The 26,724-nt window shown below is 31.1% G+C and overlaps 1 protein-coding gene and 1 long non-coding RNA gene across 2 annotated transcripts in view; one reads left to right on the plus strand and one right to left on the minus strand.

The window, feature by feature from the left end:
* LOC139098085 (uncharacterized) overlaps nucleotides 1-26,724 on the plus strand; it is a 33,556-nt gene that overhangs the window by 4,477 nt on the left and 2,355 nt on the right. Inside the window, exon 2 of the long non-coding RNA XR_011545145.1 lies at nucleotides 6,779-6,885. This is a non-coding gene — a long non-coding RNA (uncharacterized lncRNA). The remainder of the gene's footprint in view (nucleotides 1-6,778; nucleotides 6,886-26,724) is intronic.
* LOC139098290 (uncharacterized) lies at nucleotides 16,846-17,704 on the minus strand. The gene is made up of 2 exons (XM_070650427.1): nucleotides 17,292-17,704; nucleotides 16,846-17,207 (listed from the first exon to the last, which is right to left on the minus strand). Exons 1-2 carry the CDS (start codon nucleotides 17,692-17,694, stop codon nucleotides 17,005-17,007), a joined length of 606 nt encoding a protein of 201 aa, XP_070506528.1. The 5' UTR covers nucleotides 17,695-17,704; the 3' UTR covers nucleotides 16,846-17,004.

The following is a 26,724-nucleotide window of genomic DNA, read 5'->3' on the forward strand; positions in this document are numbered from 1 at the left end:
TATGTGAAAGATGAAAGTGATTAAGTACGACAAAAAATTTTCAATTCGTCACCCTACGCGGGACTTTTTGACTTTCTTATTGAAATTACTTATCAATTATGTCTCAATTGTCTTTTTTTTCATGCTTCCGTTAATTATTTCATTCTGATAAGCTTAATAAATACGTATTCGGATGGAATTATGCTGGCATTTACACGCGATACATAAAATTTTAGATCCATAACATGATGGGAAAATAATTTTCTGAATTGCATCTTTCAACGCGCTAGCTTGATTAATTGATAGACTATTATGATGGAATTTCTGGTAAAAAATGCTAGGAAATTTAATATAAATAGGCTAACAATTTACAAGTCGATACATGCTCACACAAAAAACAATTGAATTGATGAATTTTTTGAGGAAATTGATGTGAAATTTTTTATTTAATGCGCCACATTACAGGCAATATTGCATCATCGATGAATTTTATGTATATACACAGCATATGATTAGTTTTTATCATATTTTCTCAAGAATAATTAATGACTGACTACACATTGCGAAATAGCTGTCTATAAGATTTTAAATGGTTATAATGCGATTTGCTGTGTAATTGTGATTTTTGCAAGGCGCTGAGATTTGTGTCAATCGGAATCTATGTATGTCGTCGAATTAATCATCTTGGATCTAATAATGTCTAATGTCATTTTTGGCCTTCATTACTAAAGTCACAAATTCTAAGCAATTTCGTCATATAATCAACTGTAATGCCGTTGTCATATTGACAATACATTATCAGTCTCCAGTGGGAATCGAACCTACGTACTCACAAAGTATTGATACATATATCTGATCTGTTGGCTAACCACCTAGACCATAGATACATTATTACAGATTCGTCGATGTATGACGTGATACTCCAGATATCATTCTACTCAGACTTAATACCTAGGATTTGAGAAGATAGAGCTTCTGTTCCTACGAATGTACCGTTTTTGGAAACCCAATCCGAGCGACATAAATGAAAGAGGCTCAGCCAAACATATTTAATTAACACCAAATGGAAGTTGGCTATTTTGGCACCCATATGGAGCCATTTGGAACCTCTAAAGCTACGTGGCGGAGCCTTTTTCATTTTTCTCAAAGCTAGCCTCACCAACAAAAAGACCCAAAATTCCAAGAATAATAAATCATATTTACTTAACATGATGAACATGTGACTCACATTCAATTCCAATTCTAAAGACCTATAAAAACAAGTTTAAATATTTACAAATTGATTCCATAAAAATGCGTCGCAATCATTCCTTTATTTCCCAAAGTAAACAAAAAAACTGAAGACTTTCAATAAGTGACGAACACAATGCATGCACAACCGCTGTGTTGTTATTTAACAGTGTTAATTATAAATATCTTCTCCAATCATTCAGCTATAGAAGATGAAAGAAATGATGAATAATTCAAGAGATTTCTCCATATAAAATAAATAATAGCATCTTAAATATGTATAAAAGAAGCAATTTGATCTGATTGATTGTATTATGAGGATATTAAATAATTTTTTCTTATCTTTATCGCGATGCACGAGAGTTTGCGAGTAAGGCAATGATAGTGAAATGTGAAAGTAATGCTGGATATTATAAAAGACAAGAGTTTATATGCGTACACGTCTTTATTATCGGTCTGATGGTTAAGAGGTGCTGAGATATCGAAAAATTTACTAATTGCTTTAGTTAATGCCTTCGTAACATAACTGGAATGAAATTATATTTATTCATTCTCATGAACTTTCTTTTTTTTTTCGCCATCAGACAGCAACAAACTTCTTTTTTTATCAGACCGTGTCCATTCTTTGCCGAAGAGTTGAGAATTCTTCTCTTTTCATGTCTTATGTATGTGTTTTACTTTATTTATGAAGGAAAGCAAATGAAATTCCATTATGACTGTGTAAGTTGGACACAAATGGTATTTTGTTGCTGCTGCTGCTGTTGCTCCATTTGCTTCGTTCCAATTTAAGATTTATGAGACGTAAATCTATTTACTTTGAATTAACAACGTAATAATTCATAATACTAAGTGTCACAAAAGCGTGCAAGGAATGCATGTAAATATTTATATATTTACGCGATCCAAAAAGACAATGATGCAAAAAAGGCATTTCCATAAGTCGTGAAAAACTGTGATTGTGCAACTTTCCATTAAATTTCCAATATGCATTTCATTATTTTTTTATGATTATTGAGAAAGTTTATTCGCTTTAAGGTTCGTGGATGAGGCAGAGTTGGTGAAAATTTGGATTTATTAGCTACTTGTCTTTCTACAGACACAACATAGTAGTCTGGACATTGCTATGTTAGTGATAAAAAGGATTACTGATATAGATGTAGATGATCAATGACTGATTTGCGTCCATTTAGCCAAGACATTTGATGATTTTTGGTTCAGATTACCTCAAGTTATCATAACGGTCATTTGAGATTCAAATAATGGTGATCATTCATAGTTGGAAGCCCCTTTTCAGTTTGTTTACATTTCTAAATCTGTACGAAATTCTTAATTACAATTACTTACAATTACATCCAACGAGGTTAATTCCTGATCATAACAGCGGTTTCAACCTGCCAAACATCCCAACTCTGAGCTGAACATCGAAAGTTGATTTTGACAACTTTTCAATCCATAAAGATTCACTCATAATGAAAGTTGTGCTGATGATAAGCAATCAGCAATTCCTCATATTTTTTCTCACCACAAATCACCGATCAGGGTGGTTATGAAAAGTGAAAATTCATCTCGAACCTTCCATCAAGTGAAATTTAATTTTTTCGTGGCTTAATACAAAAAGAGAATAAGCTAATAAACCTGATCAATATTGAAATAATTTCGCAGATTGAACTGATTTTATTTCCATCATTATAATGCATTCATATTTCCCAGCTTTTTGTGATTAATGCCAAAATCGTATTAATATCATATTTGCAAAGATGATCTTAATTACATGACGATTAATTTAAAGCAGCAAGTGAAACTGAAATTAGATCTCCAAAAAAAAAATGTAGCTTGTTTGGCTGAGCTGCGCGTGCATTAGAAATTTCTTCATCTCTGTGTTGCTCATTACATTTCATGCGGTGAGCTGTTGTGATGATTAAAATGATGACTCTAATTCTACTGAAAAGTATCATAACTGTATTTATCTGCTTCTGGTGATTTCATACAAGATAACTGTCGGAATTAGCTTGACTTGTTTTCGTTTCGTTAATCTGCTGCTTTTACTAAATCTCGTGATCATCATGAATATGCCAAAACTTCTTTTAATCTATTAATTTTTTATTTATGTACCCAAAATAACTCACTCATTGCGAAAAACAAGCATGTGCAAGAAGAAAAAAATTTAATTAATGAATGTGTGTGATGACACAGTTTTTCATACATCGGCATCGGCGAGAAGCAAAACAAAAAAATAACTTTCGAATTGTTTTCGAGCATCATAAATAAAAATACAATTTTTTTTGCTGCTTTCTTCTCAATTCTACTGCCTACAACAGGCCATAATTATTATGACAAGCAATATATGGAAAATAATTTACAAACAAATCACTGCTAATAGATTGATTTAATAAATTTTTGCAAATTGAGGGGTTGGACATAAGCCTGATGTGTGTCGATGGAGAGTTGGATATGATTGGGTATGGGATTGTCAGTACTCATTGCTATAGCTACATGTAGCTTTGTAAATACAGCATACTATGTATATACTAAGATCCTTATCAATATAGCTTTATACTTAACATCCCGTAAACAGTTTATCTCAACAGCTTAGCTCCCGAGCGACACAAATAAAGTAAGCTTCGCCACGGAGCTTTTAGGGTTTCTGCGTAACCTCTTTTATTAATGCCAAATGGATTATTAATGTCAAGGTGTACCAGAGTTGCAAAACAGCCAGCCTGCCACAAGCAAAAACCGTACAATTTCTTAATAAGGTGTTTACAAAAACCATACAAATTATCAAGGAATTGCACGGTTTTTGCCTGTGACAAGTGCCTGTTTTGCAACTTTGAAGTAGAACCCAAAACGCGTCCATATGACTGCCAAACAGAGCTCTTGTTTAGCGAAGCCTTAAACTCTCCGTGGCGAAGCCTTCTTCATTTGAGTTACTCGGAACTGTATATCCATGCATGAAGCACCTCTTTATCTTTATTACTAAATTTTCCATTCAATTTTTATGAAGAGCTGCAAACTTTAAAAATACTTTTTGTATCTCAATTGCATCAATTTATTGATCAAGTCTCTAAAAATTCTAAAATAAGGAAGTAATAAATGTAAAATAGAAATAATTGCCAATTTCAGGCAGAAAATGTTATTAAAAAATGTAGACACAAGTCGCCAATAAAGTTTCGTCAAGCTGAGTATGCAAATTTATTTTATTATTAACCCAAATCAATTTGAATTTAACAAGAATTACTTCCATCCCCTGCACTAAAAGAAGAAAATAGACATTGTCGATTGTTCACAGTACATGACTGTTATACAACAAGACCTTGAGACATGCCTAAGAATTTTTGAGTAAGAGCTACTTAAGTGACTACTACCTGCCCGAAAGGCAGTTATCTACCTCATCTTAAACGAATGTTATTAAGCTTCTAGAAAATAGGCACTTGAATGAAGAAGAAAATCCAATTCAATTTTAATGCGTGAATCACGACAATGGATATTGATTATTTATATTTCAAAGTAACATTCTAATGTATAATTCAGCCTCAAATACATTGATGATCAACGTCGACTCATCGCATCATCACAGTCTAAAACAAAAACTATTTTTCCTTCCTAATTGATTCTAAATAAACTTCATTGAATGATATTGCTATTCAGGTCAGTTATTCATTCTCAACGACAATCTAATTGATATTGATAAAAGAAACGATCACATGCTGACCACCAACAAAGTCGATCAGCGACGGATGGAAAATTTCTTAATGAAACTCATAATACAATACGTGGCAAAATCGACAGCTAAATGATATAATGTAATTATGAAATCGAATGAACATTGAATTTACACTATATTAAGAGTGAGACAGAGAGAGAATGGAAGAAATAAAATGTTCATGGAATGGTGATTCGCAAAAGTTTATAACTTGCAACATCAATTGTTGTGTCTTAATGAATAAAAAAATAATAAAATGAAAGCGGAATAAAGAAATTTTTATCACAATTCAAATTGTAATGAATGAGATTTCATCGATAATGAACGATGTGCCGCGAATTGAGACTTCCTTAAAGTCTTTTTGTTGCTGTTCTCACAATCTTGATTTTGTCATCTTTTTTTTGCTGAATTCTTAATTTACTTATTTCGCTTTGTCAATTGTCAAAAATGATTTGAGTTGTCTTCCTTTCTATTCCTCCTGTCATTCATGTCTATTTGATATGTCTCTATGGATCATATTATTTTCTCATGAGAGTCAAATTGAAACTTTTAAGTGTATAAAGTCTTTATTGAATGGGTTCATCGCCTTTTGGAATCAATTTGCAGAGATGGACTCTATTAGGATGATTTTGTTTAAGTTGATCTGACTGTATGCTTGCTGTTTATTTCCTTGTTTGAGATTTTATGTCTTAAATTGAGATTTTTGAACAAAACTTTGGATTTTTTGAAATTTTCGACGAAATTTTGAAATTTTTTTGATTTTTTTGAGAAATTCTTGTTTTGATCGAAGTAAACTTTGGTAAAACTCACAAATTCACTTTTCAACTCTGTCTTTAACATTCAGTTCCATTAAATTCAAAACACTAGCAATTCAGTAGCAAAAAAACATAAACAATTGCAAACCCGTCAAAATGATCATCATTGGAATTCCATAGCCATAACTTAAGTGAAAAAGGAAGTAATTTAAACAAGTTTCAGCATGATTTAGAAATAAATATTCCAAAATTTCTCTTAATCACTTAACATCTGGTATTTTTTGGGAAATCATGCATAAAAAAATATTCACATTAATCTAGTCAGAATGAATGAAAGTTTTAAAAGATTTTCTCATGCTAAATTCCATTGGAATTGAAATTTGACGATTTAATTCTTATTATTTAAAACGGTATTAATTGAAGTCTTAAATCTCCTTTTACATTATGAATGGCTATCTTATTAATAATTAGTTATGAATGGTTATCTTTCTAATCCATTCGATCATTCATCTCCAATTCAATTTGTATCATGATCTCGGTCCATTGAATTAGCACATGTATGCCTTTAATAAGATTTTCTTCTTACGAAGAGCTCAACAAAAATTCTTTTTATATTCTCACATCTCAACATATTAACTTTCATCACGACGTCTTAATGAAACCTTGAGAACAAGTTTCGTAAAGAGGAAAAATTAGAGCGACAACGACTGCTCGATGCGGGAAAACTATATTCTTGAGATTTATTTTTATTTTATTTCTCTACGAGCTATATGACTCATTCATGTTCAGAAATACCTCTTGAAAAACGTTTTATGTCTCGTTTGATTTTGTGAATGTTCACTAATGATGATCAATAGACAGGTCGCTGGCAAAAGGGTTGATCTAGAAACAGATGGCAAATTAGTTGAATTTGAGTCTTGAAGAATATTTGAGTCATAAACGTCCTAAAAATCTTATTATTTGCCCTTTTTTAAGTCATAAACATTCAATGTCCAAAACACATCATTTACGGCCAACCCCATTTGTTTACAATTTTTGTGTGCAAAGATCTTTCCCATCAAATTACAATTTTACAGTCATAACTTAATTTGTTTTTATTTTCTTTTAATTGCAGATCGTTCAGCATTAACGAGCATCGAATTAACGTCATTCTGTTTCACATTACGATTGTTAAGGAATTGCAACCATCAATATCTTGCCAGAAATCATAAATTTTACACGGTAAGTTGAAGATAATTAAGTTATGGCAACAAAAAACAAGAGTAAACAGCCAGCCTTCCTCGTTTCTATCACTTGCTTCTAATAAGTCTATTAAACATAATAAGGAAAAATCAAGTTACAAGTTGCGATTAATGACCGTAATCGATGTATGCAGAAAAAGTATATAATTTCTTTTAATTCATAATATCTTTAAGTGATATTAATTAGATAAATTCCATGCACGCATAGTATTGTGCGAATAACATACTTCCAATGCATATTTAGCATGCTAATTATATCATTGCGTTGGTCTCAATTTAATCTCTCTTTGGAAAATCGCTTAGTAATCAGCATATGCGAATGATCGTGTCCTGTTTATGTATGAGATCTACGCAATATTCGATTTAAGATGAAAATATTTATAATTTCCATGGATAATAACTTAATCGTATAATTTTGTTGTGAATAATAGGAAATATCCACTTCAAAAATTGTGTATCTTTATTATTATTATTATTTTCTTCCGATGAAATGTCTCATGCTAATACTGACATCACACAAGTTTAATACAAAATTGCCGTCGTCATGTGAATCATGTTAAACTGCTTGAGAAATCGCAAAATGTGATTTACGATAATTACGTTGACTTGGGTTGCGTTTAACAATAATTTTGAATTAAATGTTAATTTTGGTGTAAATCATTTTGTCTTCTTCCTGTGCATCAATTGTCATTCATAATGATTTGACTTTACGATCTTAAGGTTCAGTAAAGGAAGAAATAAACTGCGGTTTTGGTGTCTTCTGGCATTTTGTTTGCAATGTTGTCACAATAATATTATTGCAACGATCGTTTAAGATTTGAATTTTATAATTCCATTTAGTTTGTTTTCTTTTATATAGTTGTAGACCCCTTCTTTGAAATGTTTAGTTTGTTTTTAATCGTCAAACAATAAACATCTTTTACATTGATAACTAGCTTACTTTAAGAAACTGTACATCAATCCTATTGATTTCAGTAGATCAATAGAAATTGACATATTTAGTCCAAAAATCTGCCAGTTTTGATAACAAAGAAGATCTTTTGATGATTTATTGTCTTTAAATTCACGAATTAGAGATCCAGTGCTGATCAAACAATTAAAATTCGCTAAGAAGATTTAACAATGTCCAAAAACTTTCTAGTCTAAACAATTCTCTGAACTTCATTAGATGTCCATCATCCCAACTTTCATTCAAAACTCTGTCAAACCCTCATCTCCCTATAAATGCGCATAATAAGCAATCCAACTTGACATCTTACTCTCATGCGATGGCTTAATAAATAAAATTTTTGACATTTTCTGAAGCGTAATCTTTTCTTTTTTGCTGTTTAAATCAATTGATTATGAAAAAATGGTTGAATTATCTTTTTTAATGACTACTCATCATGTAGTTAAAATCTTATAGCAGAAAAAAACAGCATAAATTAAATTACATTACGTTTGAAAAAATTGGCAATCAAAAGATTCACTCTTAACGCTTCATGCAAAAAACGCAACAAATAAATGTTTTCGATATTTTTTGTGCTTCTCTCTCTGGCGAGACGAGATGCTACAACATGTGTATAATGTGAAAGTCATAAAAAAAATTGTTACGACATGTTGGTGAAAAAAAGAGATTCATAACTGATGAATGAATGAATGGAGTAGCTTGTGTACATAAATTTATAAAAATAAAATTCATATAGATTGAAAATTTAAGCAAATTTCCTGTTTCTGATGCCAAGTGGAGCAAGCCACACTCGCACAATTCCCTCTCATGCATTTCATGCTCTTTTTTACACTTTCCTGTATTGAAATGATATTCTACGGAGTGTTTACATTGGGGCTGTTGACAAATGATGTGTAGGTTATGTGATGGGAGGAAGTCTATATGCAGATTTGGATGACTAGGTTAACCCACCATCTGGACTCACTCCTCCTCCTCAAAAATACGCCCCTGAGCTCTAATATTGTAGATATCACTTGTGATTGACCCCTCTCGTCTTGACGGTCAAGGAAGAAATTCCTCTCGTCTTGTGTATACTTCTATAAAGTTATGAATAAACAGCATCAGAAGATTATAAACAGAAGAAACTAAGAGAAGTGATAGAACTTTATAGTTCGATGAACTTTTCAATAATAAATCATTTTGTAAACCCAAACACCTGTAGCACTTTATGCTCCGCTCACGCATAAACAATCATAAATTGTTATTACGCTGATAGAATCAATACAAGCGAATTGGAGTCCGACACTACTGTGAACTAATAACAGTCGGGCGAACGAAGCGAAGCGAAGTGGAGTCCGACACTACTGTGACCTAATAACAGTCGGGCGAACGAAGCGGAGCGAAGTGGAGTCCGACACTTCTGTGATCTAATAACATCGGGCGAACGAAGCGGAGCGAAGTCCTGTATATTAAATTAATTTAAGTCAATATTACATCTGCATTTCATAATTTTACATAATAAAAACTTTCTTGTTCTTTCCAATTTCCACGTGTAAACTAATCAAGATTGATTTTTCATGTTTCTCTTGTGCTTTTTTTGTTCGTTTCACTCTTTTTTTACGGAAATTACCGATTAAAGTGCATCTAATGGGAAAATTGTAGAGCTTGGGTTGCAATTGGTGCGATGTTGAGTAATTTATCGTTGATTCGTAGTAGCGAAGCAAGTTGTAAACATTATTTAGTTATCTTCATGACAGTTATTGATATAGAGTTATCAATCATGTACACAATATCTTCATAGACATATGAAGAATTTAAGATAAGGGTTCGTTCAGTTGTGATGTCTAAAATTTGAGGTTATAAGCTGTAATACTTAATTATTTAGAGTTTAAGGTCTTAAACGTCATCGACATCATTTACAAACACTTGTCTAACCTGCTTGAACCACAGAACAGATTAGTAGAGCGATTTAAGCACGACTTGATAGGAATAGTTAATGATGATTTATATAAATGCGTCTATGGATTTTGAATGTGATGAGAAATTCCAAAAATATTTGAAAAATGCCTTTCGATTGCATAATAATAATCGTGTGAGTTTCACGGCATCACAGATGACGAATAAAAGCACATGCCTTTGTTATGACTTAATGTTTAAACAGTCAAACTAAAGCTGAACATCTTCAAGTGAAGTTCTTCTATTGATTTATCTCCAGAAAGAATTCTATTTACTTTTCATTCCCAAAACCAGTTTTTCTCATCTTGGTCTTTAAATCCAAAAATCCACTTCCATAAAGTAAATCTTCATCTTCGTCGTTAACGTGCAACGTTTGGATATACAAAAATGCAATGATAAGTAGCTGAAATATTAACGGTAATAGTAATTTTAGAGGCTTTTATTGCTGTTTGATTGCTTCTTCAATTTTGATTGTCTATAGTAATGGTAAACAGTAAATGGCAGTAGAACTATTAAACTTTTTCTTAATTTTCTGTCTTTATGATCCATCTGGATGAAGAAAAGAAGTTAAACAATCATGTTATTACACTATTAACGTAGAATTGACTCAAGTATAAATAAAAATACAATGTGTACATCAAAAGCAAGCTGTATAATCAGTCTGAGTAAAACAAAAATACAATTTTTCGCCAAGTGAGCATGAAATAGGAGAATATGTCGTGTTGCTTCTTAAAAACTTGTAACTGAATAAATTATCGCATCCGCCCACCTATTAATAAACTCACTAGATCGAGTAATGGTCAATATTTATAGTAAATGACTGATTACTTCTTGACAGACTTTATTTGACTTAAATGCTTCGCTTTAACTAAAGATTTATGTAAAAATAGAGCATAAAAAAATGAAATTTCACACAGCTGCCTTGTTGCTTAATTAGCATTCTTAGAGATTTTTTCTGTATTACAATTATCATGGCTGCTGCTGGTTGTGTACTATTGACCATTAATATTCATGTATAGCTGTTAAAAATAAACTTTCAAACATTTTTTACACTCGGTTTAGAAATTGGATTTAAATGCGGAGCAGTAAGCTCTGTAAGATGATTTTACTGAGGCATATGATTAAATCATTAGCAAATAACATTTATTAAATCTTTAGAAACTTGTGAAATATTTCCCGAATAATACCAGTCGCTCAAGTCGGCTAATCGATCCATAATTCGACACCCTGAGGCCGGTTTCTTAACTTATTCGGGATAGCCTGGTAGCTAGGATCATCCTAGGAATACTCTACTACTCCAGACCTAAGGTACCTAGAATTGGATGAAATAGGGTATCCTAGAGCAGCTAGGACATAGTGGGATCGGGTTATCTATGGAAGGTTAAGAAACCGGCACCAGGTCGGTTTTACTCTGGCATGGTGTAGGATATTCAATCTTAATAATCAAGTCAGAGTCACCTCAGCTTGGGGTCGGATCTTTGATCGAATAACCAATATGTGCTGTTCGGGTTTGCAAATTATTGCTTTTTAGGGGGAACAATTTATAAATTGAAAGTTTCCGATCGCAGTTCACACGATTAATTCAAATTATGATGAAATTTTATTCAAATTTCTTCGATAATTCATCAATCTTATACCACTGTTTCGGCAAATTTAATAAATTAACATCTTTTATTATTATTACATTGACAATAAATCATACATAACACACTACAACAAAAAATTATTCAAATTATTATCAAATATTTATATTTCTATTATTACGCAAATATTTTGCAATTCTTTGGGAAAGAAGGCACAAAACACACACAATCGTGTCATTTAAATTTTATAACTTAGCGTTAATAATTATGAATAAACAACTAAAGTTTTGACTATGGAAAAAGTCATTGTTGGAATGCCTTTAAAGAGTAAATGCGACAGTGGATTTGGACATAAAAGTACGAAAAATAAATCAAGCATGATATTGGTTAAGATGATCTCACATAACATTTTTGTTAAAATGGATCAGTAAGTTTTTTATTGAATTTACGTCATGCTGCAGACGAGTTTTTGAGGGATTTTTCATGAATGATGACTAATTTCTAAACTAGTCCGAATAGCACAAGTTGGTCAATCCAATTAAAATCCGGCTTCAGTCCTGGCTTCGGATTTAAACCGAATTCGCCATCAAGTCAGAGTCTCACCATTCCAGATCCGGATTTTTGATCGATTAATCAACTTGTGCTGTTTGGGGTAAATGACTGAAAGCCAAGTAATTCCAACTGATCGACGCAACTTCTGAATGACCCCAACCAGACCTCAATAGGTCAGACAAGTCATAAATGAATGATTTTTTGGGCGTCAAGAAGAATTCTGCATTAAATTCTAATTTATTCAATTCGAACTTGAACTTAACAAAGTAAATTAATAATCAAAAAGTCTGTGGGCATTTATCGCATGCTACAATGAGCTTGACCAACAACTCCATTCACCATTCATATTTTTCATTTCTCTTCTGTGATGCATAAATTACACAGGCACCATAATTCATCAAAAGAAGTCTTCTTTAAATTTCAATTGTACTGACCCTCATTTACCCATCAATCACACAATTAGAAATGTTTTGAGGCAATAGCTGGAAAAAAGGTCAATATAATAGCTTGTAAAGAAAAAGAGGCTTTAAAAATAAAAATATTAAATTAAATACATTTATTACTTAACAAACAGACATGCCGAATTATTTGGATTGCCAAAATTGTTTTTAGACTTGCTGTTTATGAAATACCTTCGTGCGGGTTCAATAAACTCATACTTGCACTTTTTTTTTATTTATACTTACTAGCTTTACTTTTGATTATAAGTTATTGCAATACTTTTTTTGTACTACATATATTACATACATTACAACTTTTCACTCCATATAACTTGTAAAATTATATATGGGATGGGCTGCAAATTGTTTTATATTTCATGGATATAAAAGCCTTTTTGATTTAGATTATTATTATTGTTGTTTTTCTTTCAAAGATCATTTACTTCTAGCACTGACCTTTATGATTTTTGTTTGTAATTTACGATTAATGTTCATGCTGCAGAGTTGAATTAAAGTTTTTGAGGGATTTTTCATGAATGATGACTAATTTCTAAACTAGTCCGAATAGCACAAGTTGGTAAGTTAATGTCCAATGATGAATTAAAATCCGGATATATTCAGTCCTGATTCTACTCCGTTCAGACACCGCATTCTTTTAAAGCATATGACAGCATTGGAAGCTTTTTTGTAGATACTTAATCCGCCATCAAGTCAGAGTCTCACCATAAACAAATAATTTTTACAGTGCCAGATCCGGATTTTTGATCGATTAATCAACTTGTGCTGTTTGGGGTAAATGACTGAAAGCCAAGTAATTCCAACTGATCGACGCAACTTCTGAATGACCCCAACCAGACCTCAATAGGTCAGACAAGTCATAAATGAATGATTTTTTGGGCGTCAAGAAGAATTCTGCATTAAATTCTAATTTATTCAATTCGAACTTGAACTTAACAAAGTAAATTAATAATACATTTCAAATAGTCTGTGGGCATTTATCGCATGCTACAATGAGCTTGACCAACAACTCCATTCACCATTCATATTTTTCATTTCTCTTCTGTGATGCATAAATTACACAGGCACCATAATTCATCAAAAGAAGTCTTCTTTAAATTTCAATTGTACTGACCCTCATTTACCCATCAATCACACAATTACAAATGTTTTAAGGCAATAGCTGGAAAAAAGGTCAATATAATAGCTTGTAAAGAAAAAGAGGCTTTAAAATATTAAATTAAATACATTTATTACTTAACAAACAGACATGCCGAATTATTTGGATTGCCAAAATACTGTTTTTAGACTTGCTGTTTATGAAATACCTTCGTGCGGGTTCAATAAACTCATACTTGCACTTTTTTTTTATTTATACTTACTAGCTTTACTTTTGATTATAAGTTATTGCAATACTTTTTTTGTACTACATATATTACATACATTACAACTTTTCACTCCATTATAACTTGTAAAATTATATATGGGATGGGCTGCAAATTGTTTTATATTTCATGGATATAAAAGCCTTTTTGATTTAGATTATTATTATTGTTGTTTTTCTTTCAAAGATCATTTACTTCTAGCACTGACCTTTATGATGGGTTTTGTTTGTAATTTCACGATTCGATTAATGTTGGGGCTTTAAATAAGTTATTATTGTTTGATTGTGAAACGCATCGATAGCTGATTTAATCTTTACAAAGCACTTGTGGTGGAGTTGAATTAAAGGTTTGGGCTAGTTGGAGATGTTAATGAGGCAATTTAAGAATATGTTTTTGTTGGAGTGTCTTGAGTATTTGGCGAATTCTTGTTCATATCGGTGTCTGATGAGAATCGAACCCACTTACTCATAAGAGAATGATACAGGATATGTTGCCTTATCATTTGGCCACAGAGCCTTTACACTCGCACTGACAAAATCACGAGTGAATAAAATACAGTATAACTAGTTGATGCTAAGTTAATGTCCAGTTGATGATTAGTTTTAACGTTTTTTTGTCATTTTGGAATATATATATAGATCGATAGCCCTGATTCCACTCCGCTCAGAAACCGCATTCTTTTAAAGCATATGACAGCAACTTGTTGTAGCTGTTTATGTAGATACTCTGCTTCCTCTCGCTAAATTCTTGCGATGTGATGAAAAATAAAGAATAAATTTTACTAAGTTTTGAAAAAAATATCAAAAAACTAGCTTTTGTATGCGATAATGGGATATTCTAAAGAATTTTAATTGAGAATCGAACTCACATACTCAAGAACATATTCAATGTTTTTGCATTTCTAAAACCAACTTCTGATAATTTGTGTAACTTAAATTCTATCATAATAAATGAAAAACTTTCTTGACAAACTCTTAAATATTCAAAAATTCATCAACATACAAAAATCTAAAAACCAAATTGCACAATTAATGGAAATTATTGCTAATAAATTTGATTTAATTGACGGGATTTTTGTTCCCACAAAACCAAAGGTTAAAAGAATTGCTCAATAAATAAAAACATTTTAAATTGATACACATTTGTGCAGAATTTCCATCGCTTTATGAATCATGCAGACATTAATTATTTTTTTTTTTCTTCACATTAATTTGTTTATTTCACAAAAATTATCCATTTTAATTACTCAACATCTATTTATTAATGGTTATTTTATTCATTGCGTTTTTTTTAATTAAAACTTCAAATCTTTATTGTGATGATCTCATTCATCCGAGAAGGCTTTTGAGTTTTTCAAGTAGACAGAATGCAAAAAAAAACGACCAGCATAAGTGCCTCATTTTAAAAATATTTTTATTTGCATTTAAAAGAGGCAAAATTAAGCAGAAATACAGACTAAAAAGTCATAAATAAATTTGTTGTGCCTTTTGTTAAAAAATCGTACAATTCTATCATGTTTTATGTTTTGTTAAGCATAAACAGAAATAACTGAGTGCATTATGGGGACGTTCGGAAATTACGTCACGGAATAAAGAACTTTTTTCAAAAATTAACAATGGAATTCTTGGAATTTCTATTGATCAAATGAGATGTAATCATATCTACTCCTCCTCCTCAACGTAATTAGTGAACGTCCCCTTGTCCCTTAGCATGTACCTCCATCTTCTCACTTCCCTAAGCCAGTAATGAGCAACCTTTAATGTTTCGCGACGCAACTTGGTGGTAAACCTCGACCAAAACCATACATGGAATACGGTCCATGACTCAGGTTGCCCAGCAATGCCCCAAGCATTACGTAACTTCCGAACATTCCCCAAGTTAATTCTTTGTACTTAAATTGACATTCAAATAATTTTTATCTTTTGTTTTATTTTATGGCGCCTCCTTTTTTTCCTCGTGATTGAACCTTACTTCACTTTATAGTCGCATTTGAAAATATCAAAGCAGCAATGATGAAATACTCTTTATTATAAAAAGTAAGACTAAAGGTGCAATGCTAAGACAAATTATGTAAAAATGCTAGCATTCACGCCAAATTTTCGTGAAAAATTAAAGTTTCAACAACAAAAAAATCCAATTAAAATAGTTATCTCGTTCCTTACACTTATTAAGTAGTCATTCCTTGATATCTCAAAACGCAGATCTTTAAAGTTAAAGAGCTAAAATTAACGAGTTCAAGAACATTGTGGATATGAAGCATATAAATAAAATATTTTTATATCTGTTTCTTTAATAAAGTGCTGATGTATGTTGGTTCGTGATTATCATCGAGGTTCTAAATGTATAAATAGCAACTTTGCCGGTTATGGCATCAAGTTACACAGTCATGGAGTTTGCTTATGCATTTAATAATCCATTTTGAACTTGTTCTGAATTTGAATTCAATCACCATTGTCAGCCATCTACTTTAACCATATATTTATACATGCAAGGTCAGTTCTAGAGCTGAATAAATGTAAAAACTAAATAGAACAAGCACATTTAATGATAATGAAAGTGTTACATTTATATATTCACTTAGATCGCAATTTTCAGGTTATGTTTGCAGACCTTGGATATAAATTCTTTATCGAATAGATTTAATTAAATCTCTGATGGCATTTTATGGTGATGATTACCTACGATTATTATTTTTTAATGTAAATGCTAGAAGACAACGTAAAGTTTAAGGCTGGCAAATGCCATTTTTGTGAAAAATATTTGGAATTTACTCAACGCATTAGTCAAGAGTGACAATTTCCTTAAACGTATTAAGTGCGTAGACACAAGATAGTTCCAAAAAATATGATCTATGAACAAGTAACATCACCGAAAAGAATGACACTGCCTAATTCAGAAAGTTTTATGGAAATTCCAAATTCTATTTTTATGAATCTTTACATCCATTTTTGATCGATTGTTTGTGTACATTTAGAAAACTAAAAATTAGATAATGATGATGAATGGTTGTTATGTTTAAGGAAGTCTGGCCATAAATATTGCTAATTTACTGCAATAAATTAAGTAATGTATTTAATTTACTTTTAATGCCGTAACTAATAAGTTTTTAAATTGGATACTAAAAAACATTTATTTAATTTTCACATTTAAAATCTCATAAAATCTGCTTATTGTTGCTCTTATCTCGACCATATCCTCTGTACTGAGTTCTAGACATTCAAATTAAGTTACACAATTCATTTGATTTATGGTCCAGATTTATTCCAAAATTTTCATCTCATGATGTCGATGAAGTTGTGCAAAGTGATATGTTAAGTTCTGCATGATCTTCTTCCTCTGATATTCAACCTCACGACGACAGAATGCACTAACAAATGGCGGGCATTGATATTTTACAATTTCAGTAACGTGTGTATCGTCAGCATTAAATTCCTTTATTTGAAATTCACCCGTTGATTTGACTTGCAAAAGTAAATTAAGATTGTATTATAAACACACAGATGTCTGAGATCATTGCAATTAGAAATTCAAATTAAGATACTTACGGCAAAAGAATTTAAAGAAGCAAACTTTATGTGTCGATTCGACAAGAAACAGATTTTTTTGATCTTTTAAAACTTTTCTTACATGGAAGTTACCGTTGATTGTATTTTGCCAATAAGGCCAATGTGATAATTGCTCTAAAAACTCCACAGTATACTTCCAGTCTTCATAATTTCCATGATCTGATAGAATTTTAAAATCCAATATTGTTGGATTAAGTTGCTTCATTTTACTAAAATCAGCCACAAATTCCCACACTGCAACCGGCTTAGCATTCTTAATTATTTCTGACTGTTCGTATGTTTGGAAGCGTCCAAAAAAGAATAAGTAAATCAAAATTGCGACAGGTATGCCGATAAAAAATTTAAGTTTAGTAGAAACAGAACGTCTTCTTGTATTAAACATTTCGTTATGAAATTTCAGAGAGAACTGAAATTTATCTTTTTCTGTTTCCGTTTTGTTCTTTTCATGCCCGAATTGTTTATCATAAATTTTTATAACTGTATAGGACGAATCAAAGCACACAAATGCAAATGTTACAAACACATGTGTTATTGGGGATTTGCTGATATTCCCCATAGAACATAACCTCAAATGGCAATCAAGTTCATAGAACTGCAACTACAATGTAGCATATTAAGTGTTATTGAATGAATGTGGACATACAGCAATAATAATTCATAGACATGTCCCTTTATAAAGTTCCCAGAATCACAGCAAGTAGCTCTAAACATGTTACCATAAATTATTTCCTTTAGGGCAATACGGAATGTGGATAATATAGTAAATAACCATATCATCTGGCATGTATTAAGTCGAATTGAGAAACGATCGTAAAGAGCACATCGGGAACACACAATGAGAAATGGAGAGAATTATAAACAATGGAAATAGTCCTGTGATTTGAGATGAATACATTAGAAATTCCATTCTTCGACACTTATAGACAATATATGAAGTTGTACAGTCAGCAAAAAATTCCTATTAAAATGTTTACAACATAAATTACACAGTTTCAATGTCAACTTCTTTAATATCATCTGTATGCAACCAAACACTTCATGGACTGTAAAAATTTATTGCCTCTATATAAATAGAGCAACAAGGTTTAAAAATGAAAAAAATTTCAATTTTTGCTTTGTTGACCGCTCTAAATTGAATGGTAATGGCACTACGTGCGTTTTCACTGCCTTTACATTGTTAACTTTGGTGTTATTATTATGCTGCTTTGCTATTCATTTCAAATTGCAAGTTAATAGAGGAAAGTGATCCATTATTCATTGCCTGTTCAGATACCGAATTTTTATACTGTTTTTCTTCTTTTATTTACTATACCTAAGCATGCCTTTTGTTAAATTGCCATATAAATATAAAAAAGTGTCTCTATTTCAAATTTTTTATCAAAGTGAAAATTTAATTTACAGCTTTTGGCGGCATTCAGTACATGATCATGTAATGTAATTCTTTTGATTGCATTTCTATCTCTTGTATTAAATAGCTTTCGCTCAATTATGCTTCTCATTTTTGGTGAAATTGCTTTTGAGCACAACAGGAGTTATAAGCAATAGAAAATAATTGTGCTGAGAAATTGAAAATCATGTAGGCTTTCTTTTTATGTTTTTTAGATGTCACAGGAAATGTATTAATGGAAGTTATTAAGGGCTAAATTGTTTTAATGGGTAACTGTCACTTTTATGTTGTTTGTGGTTAAGTTTACATCAGAAAACGGGTTATCACTTGGATGTAAGATTGTGATGATGTATTTCTGACATCAACTCTTATAAGAATAAGCACAAGTCGGTTAATCAATCCGAAATCCAGCACCAGGTTGGCGTGATTCTTAAATGGTGAAAGATTTAAAACGATCTTGGTACCAAATAAGAGTCGAACAGGCCTGGAATTTGACTTTGGGTCGATTATCCAATTTGTGCCATTCGGGTTACATTCTTTGTGTACTTACTTACTTCGCTGACCATTCAGATCAATTGTGATCCATAAGCTTTCCCCGATTTCGCCTAAAGCTGACTTTATTCATGGCTTCCGTGTGCCAATTAACAAGAAATACTGTCTTTATTCCCGAAAGGGCAAAAATAAGTTAGAAGCAGTTGATGGCAAGTTAATGTCCAGTTGATGACTAGCTTTAACGTATTTTTGTCCAATCTGGATCTGAATAAAAAAAACCAAAAGATGAACCAAAAAAATTGATTCCATCAGTTTAACCCTAGATTTATTTATCCTTCGTAGGTTTAGAACCCACGTCTAAAAGTAAACTTCTAAGTTCACATCATCAAATCAATTTGGCTACGAACCAACTTTTTAAACATGCTCAATGTTTAACAATATAGCTACTTAAATGCGATTGATACTTGAAATTATCTCTCTAAAACCTTGCAAAGAACCACAAATTGTTACAGTAAGAGATAATTTAGTAAAATTGACCGTTACGCGTGAAAATAATTTTTGCTCAATTTTCATCACAATTGCGATCACTTAAAGTATCAATTTCCTTGCATGCGGCGATCACGCTAAAAAAAGTTAAGTTCATCATCCGTTTTGTCACCATATTTAGTAACTGATTATTCCATGATGTGAAATGTGACGAAGGAAAGTTGTTAGGCATAACATGAAGTTAATGTGTCTATGTTAAGAAGTGGAAACAAGACATGGATATTTTTTATTCCATTTGGTCATCGTTAATTTATTGCGGAAATTTGTCTCGCTTCAATTCATTTATATCTCCTATTAATGATGACTTAAAAAAATTTAATTACTTTATTATAATTATTATGGCTTATTGCGTAAGCATTTATATAATTCCATCCGATCTTAAATTCCGTAAAACTTTCTTCTGTCGAATATTTTTGTGTTGCTTTCTTATCACATTTCAAAGGATGAATAAATCAGCGTTAATGTATTATGTATAACAATATTGATTTGTGTCTGTGCATATTAAAATTATTATTAAAACGATAGTCTAGTTTATATGAAAGTTTAATTCATGAATATTAATGGATATTTGGCTGTAGACAACAATTGTGACTCATTAAAAATTTAAATTTTGATTTTAAGTCTAACAAGTCAGATTAAATACATCATTAAAATGAGTATTGGGTAACCTGTGTGACGCGGTGCATTAGTTTGCCACCAAAAATTATGAACCTTATTGCTTATGCCTATTGAACCTTACGCCATGTATGGTTTTGGCCGTCGCTTACTACCAAGGTGTGCCACGAAAAATAAAAGGTTATCCACCACTGAAATTTAAATAACGTTTTTTAAAAGCATTGGCATATGACTGGCATAGATGTTGAACTTCTAAAGGTTGAAGCTTAATCGCGCTATAATCCAGCATACTAATATGTGTCTTACATAATCATAATGCAGAGATGGCCAACCTGTGTACTAAATACTTACTTCCTTGGTGACCCTCGTCCATTGCCGCATTTAATGCTCCTCGAAAGCTGGATCAGCATTTAGATAACTTTTGCCAGTTTCCAATTCCTAGCACTTTTTCGGAGTAACCTGTGTGCCGTCAACATTTTTTGGAAATTCCATGAATCATATGCAGTGTGCTGTTTTGGTTGTGGCTTACCAACAAGATTTGCCGCCAAAAAGTTACCCAACACTGTCATAAACCTAAGTGAATAATCTCCATCAAATGCTGTAAAACAAAACAGTTAGATTTGCCATTTTAAGTTCTATACTCAACATGATCATTCTGTGGAGTAAATGAATAAGAGAAAAAAGTTAAAAATGGCAATAATAAGCATCAAAGATGAATGAAATAAAGGAAAAACTGGTTTTTAAATTCACAATAAAGACTCCACATCATTACAAGTTGTGTCTTGTCTGTATTTCACTTCTTATTCACATTATTATTTTATGATACTTTCAATTTATGTATTTAAACAGCAGCAGCAGAATAAGATGAAAGAGACTAAATATTGCACAATTTATCAAGTTTGTGTTTATGATCACACAAAAATTTCCTTTTTTTTTCTAAGTTCATATTGTTGTAACTTCATGTTTCATCATTACTTTTAGGTCTAGAGTTATTTTTTCATTGAATTTTATTGCATAAAAAGTTTTTTTTTTTTTTAAATTTATGAAAGAATTTCCGCAATTTTCTATTTAATATTTTTTGTGTAAAGTTATTTCTTTCATTCCTTTTAATGCATTTTCCTGCGTACTAATTCCTATTCAATTACAGTTTTTATTCAGTGTGCATTATGGCTTTTTGAAGTTGGTGTTTGAAGTTAAGATGGTGTGAAGAAAAAGTTAAAAGGAATTTTTTGAGTTGATTGCTTTTGGGTTTAGCATAAAGAGTTGAATGGGATGAATGAGGAACCGATTTAAGCGGACAAGCATCAATTAACTGCCTACTTTATTATTGGATCTTTCATTTAAATCTCTCACAATATTGTCTTCTGTTGTCTTAGATTATAACCTCAAAAAATATCAATCAATTGCCATTTTATTTGCTATGCTCGTCGTCCTGTTCAGTTGTCACATAATCATCATTAATGAAGGTTCGATACTCATTTTCAAAAGATCGAAATTGATTTGAGTATTTTTCAGCTGGTAATTCATCGAGAAATTGCTCATTTAAGCCTGATCCATATAAAAGTATAGATAGTAACTGAAGTAGTCACTTCCAACCTCAATATTCAAATTGTTGTTTACAGAAGTAATTAGTTTAAAATAAATAACAATTACAATTAAAATTTTCTATTTTTATCCTTCCAAGATGCGCAATTAAAGAACATAAACCTTGTAGAGTATAATTTTAGACACAATATATATCTTCTGAGAAAACCCATGACTCGAATTGAGAAAGAAGCATTAAGTATTACGCAATGTGCAAACATAAACAAAATTGATGTCTTATAGAGTTAATAATCATTTGTTTAGTCTCAATACGTCGTGTCTATCGTGATGTTGTTCTGTGTTTTCATGTAATTTTCTGGGGAAATTGAATATGATTCATAAGGCACGTTTTCTCAATGTTGAGGTTTTGTTGTTTTATTAAAGAGCAGATGGACTGAGATTTCATTGATGATTCACAATTACAAGTTAGTTAATAAATACTGTTATAGATTTAAAACAGAAGCTTTAAAGAAGAGCAATTCTTATTGTTTAGCAGATGCTGTAAAAAATTCACTTCTTGCGCCGTTTCTTTTCGCTTCCAAGTTGAATGAACCTTTGAACTATATTCATTATGCATGCATATTATTATTATTATTCTAAAGAATAAACTGCTGTCGAGGGAAATTTTTCCAATAATTTCTGAAGTATTTTTGCTTCGTATCGTGAAGTGATTTCCATAAATTTATTCATTTTGGAATCATTCATATGTTACGTCCAACAATATTGTAAGTGCAGGGTGCAACTTCATTGTTTATAAACATTTTGCGGCATTGGAGCGATTAAAGGCTCAATAAATTTCATTTTTGACAGACATCACTTGAAAACTTCCCATAACGTAACTGGATTGAGAATAATTTTAAAATTTTATTCACAGCTACCATTACTGATGTTGCTTTCTGATTATGTTCGCACAATGCATTCAAAATTTATTTATTGTACTCAAAAAATGTTAATTGCTCATAATTTCTGCTCATGTTCTGCTTCAACGATGTAAATCATTTAATCTTTTTGCATATAAACGATTTTAATCTACATTTATGATGCAATTGACACTGCTATAAAAACAAAAAGGTTTACAAAAAAGTTTTTTCTCATGACACATTAAATTCATTGTAAAAAAATGGAAATCTCATTTTATTTAAGTCGACGGTTGACCAAAAAGATTGACTCGATTGTCGAAGATTTAATTTATTGATTTGTGATTTTTGTGGCTGAAAATTTTTTGAATTGAAAACTTAAAATTAATGGCCATCAATAAAAATCATTGATATAAAGTAAAAGAGGAAGGCGCGAGGTTGTGTAGGCGTTATCGGCATTTAAGAGAACAGAAACTAGTTTTCTTCTATATTAGATTAAGCAGATATAAATCGATATCTTCTGAATGAGTCACTTTAACTTTTTAAGGTTGAGTTGATTATTTATTTTTGTCAGCTGTGAGCGGCTTCGATTTTGGTTTTGCACGTAGTCTTGTAATCAAATGATTTATTTTGTAGCACTGACTGCGTGTAATTGCAATTAAGAACTTTTTATGGATTGTAAATTGAAACTGCAATGTTTATTCTTTGGAGTTCAAAAATAGACTAAACTTCTGTATGAAAAGGGGTTTTCAACAATGTACAATAAATATTATTTGAATCTCAAATGATCGTTAAATCGTTGTCAAGATTTAAGTTCGACTTTTCTAAAATAACATAGAAAGATTATCAGTATTTCAAAATCCGACAAGAAACTTGCTAAATATTCACGATAAAGTACATACATTTCAAGGTTCGCCTTCCATTTGATTCAGACACACTTTGAAAATTACTCTCAAATTCCACAAAAGCTCATCACAATATAAAACCCGCATTAACCGTCTACTAAGCTACTGAATACTTTGCTGCAGGCTTATTATGAGTCAAATGTCAAACATCGTTAATAATGTAAACACATGAGACCTTGATACAGGTCTTATTGTTATTTAAGTTGTTAACAAATTTTAATGGAATTTAATGTCATATTTATAAAGAAGTGACTAATGAAGAAAATAGCAGACGCCTAGAAACTTGAAGCTACTTGAAACAAAAGAGAGCTATCATCAAGTATGATTATGAGTATTGTAAAGAAAATGCTTATTGATGACACACATTGACATTTCCTGGATTATTTTACTTTCATCTATTAAAGCTGCATCCACATTATTTAAATGCACTTGAGCGTCGCAAATATAGTTTTGAATGCTCATTTAAATTGTGATATATGATGCTGTATTGTAATGAATTATTATTAGACTTTCATTAACTTTATTTTTATGTTTCTACTTTCTGATAAAATAGAAATGAAATATTCACTGTACGTTTAAGGTTGTTCCTTTCTTCATCTCACACTATTCAAATTAAGTGCTTAATTTTTCAATTGTCAGTTCCTAATGAATGATAATGGAATATACTTTTTCTTCCTTCTTTGTGCATTATTATGAAAGTTGTCTTAAACAACTTTTCTTTGTTAAGGTGCATTTTACAAAAGTTGTAAGTAATAAAGAAATTGCTGTGATTGAATCTTAACATGACTATATTTTATTTTGTATAAATTTTAAGCTGGTCATTTTCAATTTTCTCTATCAAATGGAAATAAACAACATTTTTCCATTTCCATAAATTGCAAAAAGAAATTGAAAGGTTTTTTTTTTGATAGATTGTTAAGTCTTAATTGTATGTATTAAAAGTACATTGCATTATTGTCTTGTCATCGGTAGACGCAGCAACTTTCAGAAAAAAATGCCAACAATCAACAAATTTAAAATTCAAATTTCCTTTCCTTCTTCATTTTCCCAACTCGTAATCATTTGTCTCCATTATTATTGTAATTCATAAGAATCATCAAGCTACCTACACTTTGTGTCCATTTAGTCTGCAATATATTGTATATTGTGTTTTGGTGTGTCACCGTTTCTTCATTTTCGTCGAAATCTCTTTCATGATTGAAATTCTCAATTACACAATTTGCATCGACCTCAATATGCTGATAGGCTATTGAGGTATTGGACAATTTCCATTATTATTTATACATTTTCTCTGTTCATTCTTGTTGACTTGACTCCGATTCGTGATACTTTTTGATAATACATCTCATACTATATAATTCAAATGAAAATGGAGCAGTGTCCAACTTATATATGTACGTGCATGCATGCTCATATCAATAAAGACACATACTTAGCACGACAACCTGGAATAAAGTATTTTTTTTTTTCATCTTTACTACATAAATGTACCACATTCACATCTAATTAGCACCATACACACTTGTATACCCGTTGAGATGTACCTGCATGGATGCTTTTAGACAAAATTTATGAGAAAACAATGAATACTTTCACATTTCTATTTCTTTCTTATTCTTCTCAGCTATATTTATTGTTTAAATTACATTCAATGTGATAAATGTATTAGATATGCATGCTGGTCAAGCATCTTCAAATGTGCCGCATTATTTTCATTTTTATGGCATTCATTAATATCCAAAAAATATGAATTCATAAATTAAACTGTATGTGAGCTCACACATAAGTCCACAATATTATAGACAGCAGGTATTGTTGTGATTTTATCAATAATTATTAAAATTCATTAAAGACTTTCCATTAAACTGTCAATTAAATGATGAAACAAGTAAATAAGTCACTGCAGGTAGATGATTTGAGGTTAGGTCCGTTGTGAACATTGAATTGATTAACGGAGAATGATATTATTTTTGACGCTTCCATGACTAATTATGGAACTGTAGGAATAACAGGAGTTGTGTTTTAGAGCTAATTTTAGATAAAGCCTAGCAGGTAATCAAGATAAATCCCATGGCAAAGCATTACTTAGATACAAATTTGCATGAAATTTATAATTTCCTTTAATTTTAAGTAGTTTAAACTAGCTGGATCTTTTGATTAGAGTTCTACTCCATTCAATATTAGTTCTTACAACTGTTAAACCACATCCCAATGGCAAAATAAGTCAATTAACATAATTTTCAAATTGTCATTATTTAAAAAGCCATTAAGTTCCCTGTAAATTTGCTAAACAAGATGAATCTATTAAAGGGTTATTGCCTCATATTTACACTAAAGAGAACCCACTCAGGCAGAATATAAACATAAAAAGCAGCAATAATTTTCCGTAGAATGCATTAATACAGCCTGCAATTTTACAACGTGTGGAATTTTTTCAATTCCATTTGAAACTACAAATTTTTAATATTATAAATTGATATTTCGCTTCCTCTCTCATCTCAATGGCTTTTTTTTTCAAGTTGTGTAGATAAACGCTTTATGAGACTTATCATATTTTCATACATAAAAGACATATCAAGTACAATAATAGACATAATAGACATGAATTATAATATAATGATGCTATAAATCACTCATAAGCCTATCAAAAGAAATTTTCTGTAACTTGCATTGTTATTTGTTATTTTATCACTAGCTTAATATGCTATTTTATTAACAAAAACACCTTGCCTATTAAGTAACAGCCATTTAGCATCACTGCATTGTTTTTATATTTTAATTTTATGCTCTTTTTCGGCACTAAAAATGTTTATGTGAAGGAGCAACGAATCAGAGCATAAATTATATTGACTAAGCTCATGGAAAAAGTGTGAATTCCATTAAGTGCTCCTCGACGTGTGAAGCATGTGATGCAACACATATTCAAATTAGTCGAGAGATGCATCAAACGTATCAATCAATTTCGCAGTTTCCTGACTTTATGTCTATGCATGAAAAACAATATTTCAATTCCATTGTTCGAAAAG

The sequence above is a fragment of the Chironomus tepperi genome, unplaced genomic scaffold, assembly GCF_022539635.2.
Source record: "Chironomus tepperi strain 1889 unplaced genomic scaffold, CSIRO-AGI_Ctep_v1 contig_445, whole genome shotgun sequence".
Lineage (NCBI taxonomy): Eukaryota > Metazoa > Arthropoda > Insecta > Diptera > Chironomidae > Chironomus > Chironomus tepperi.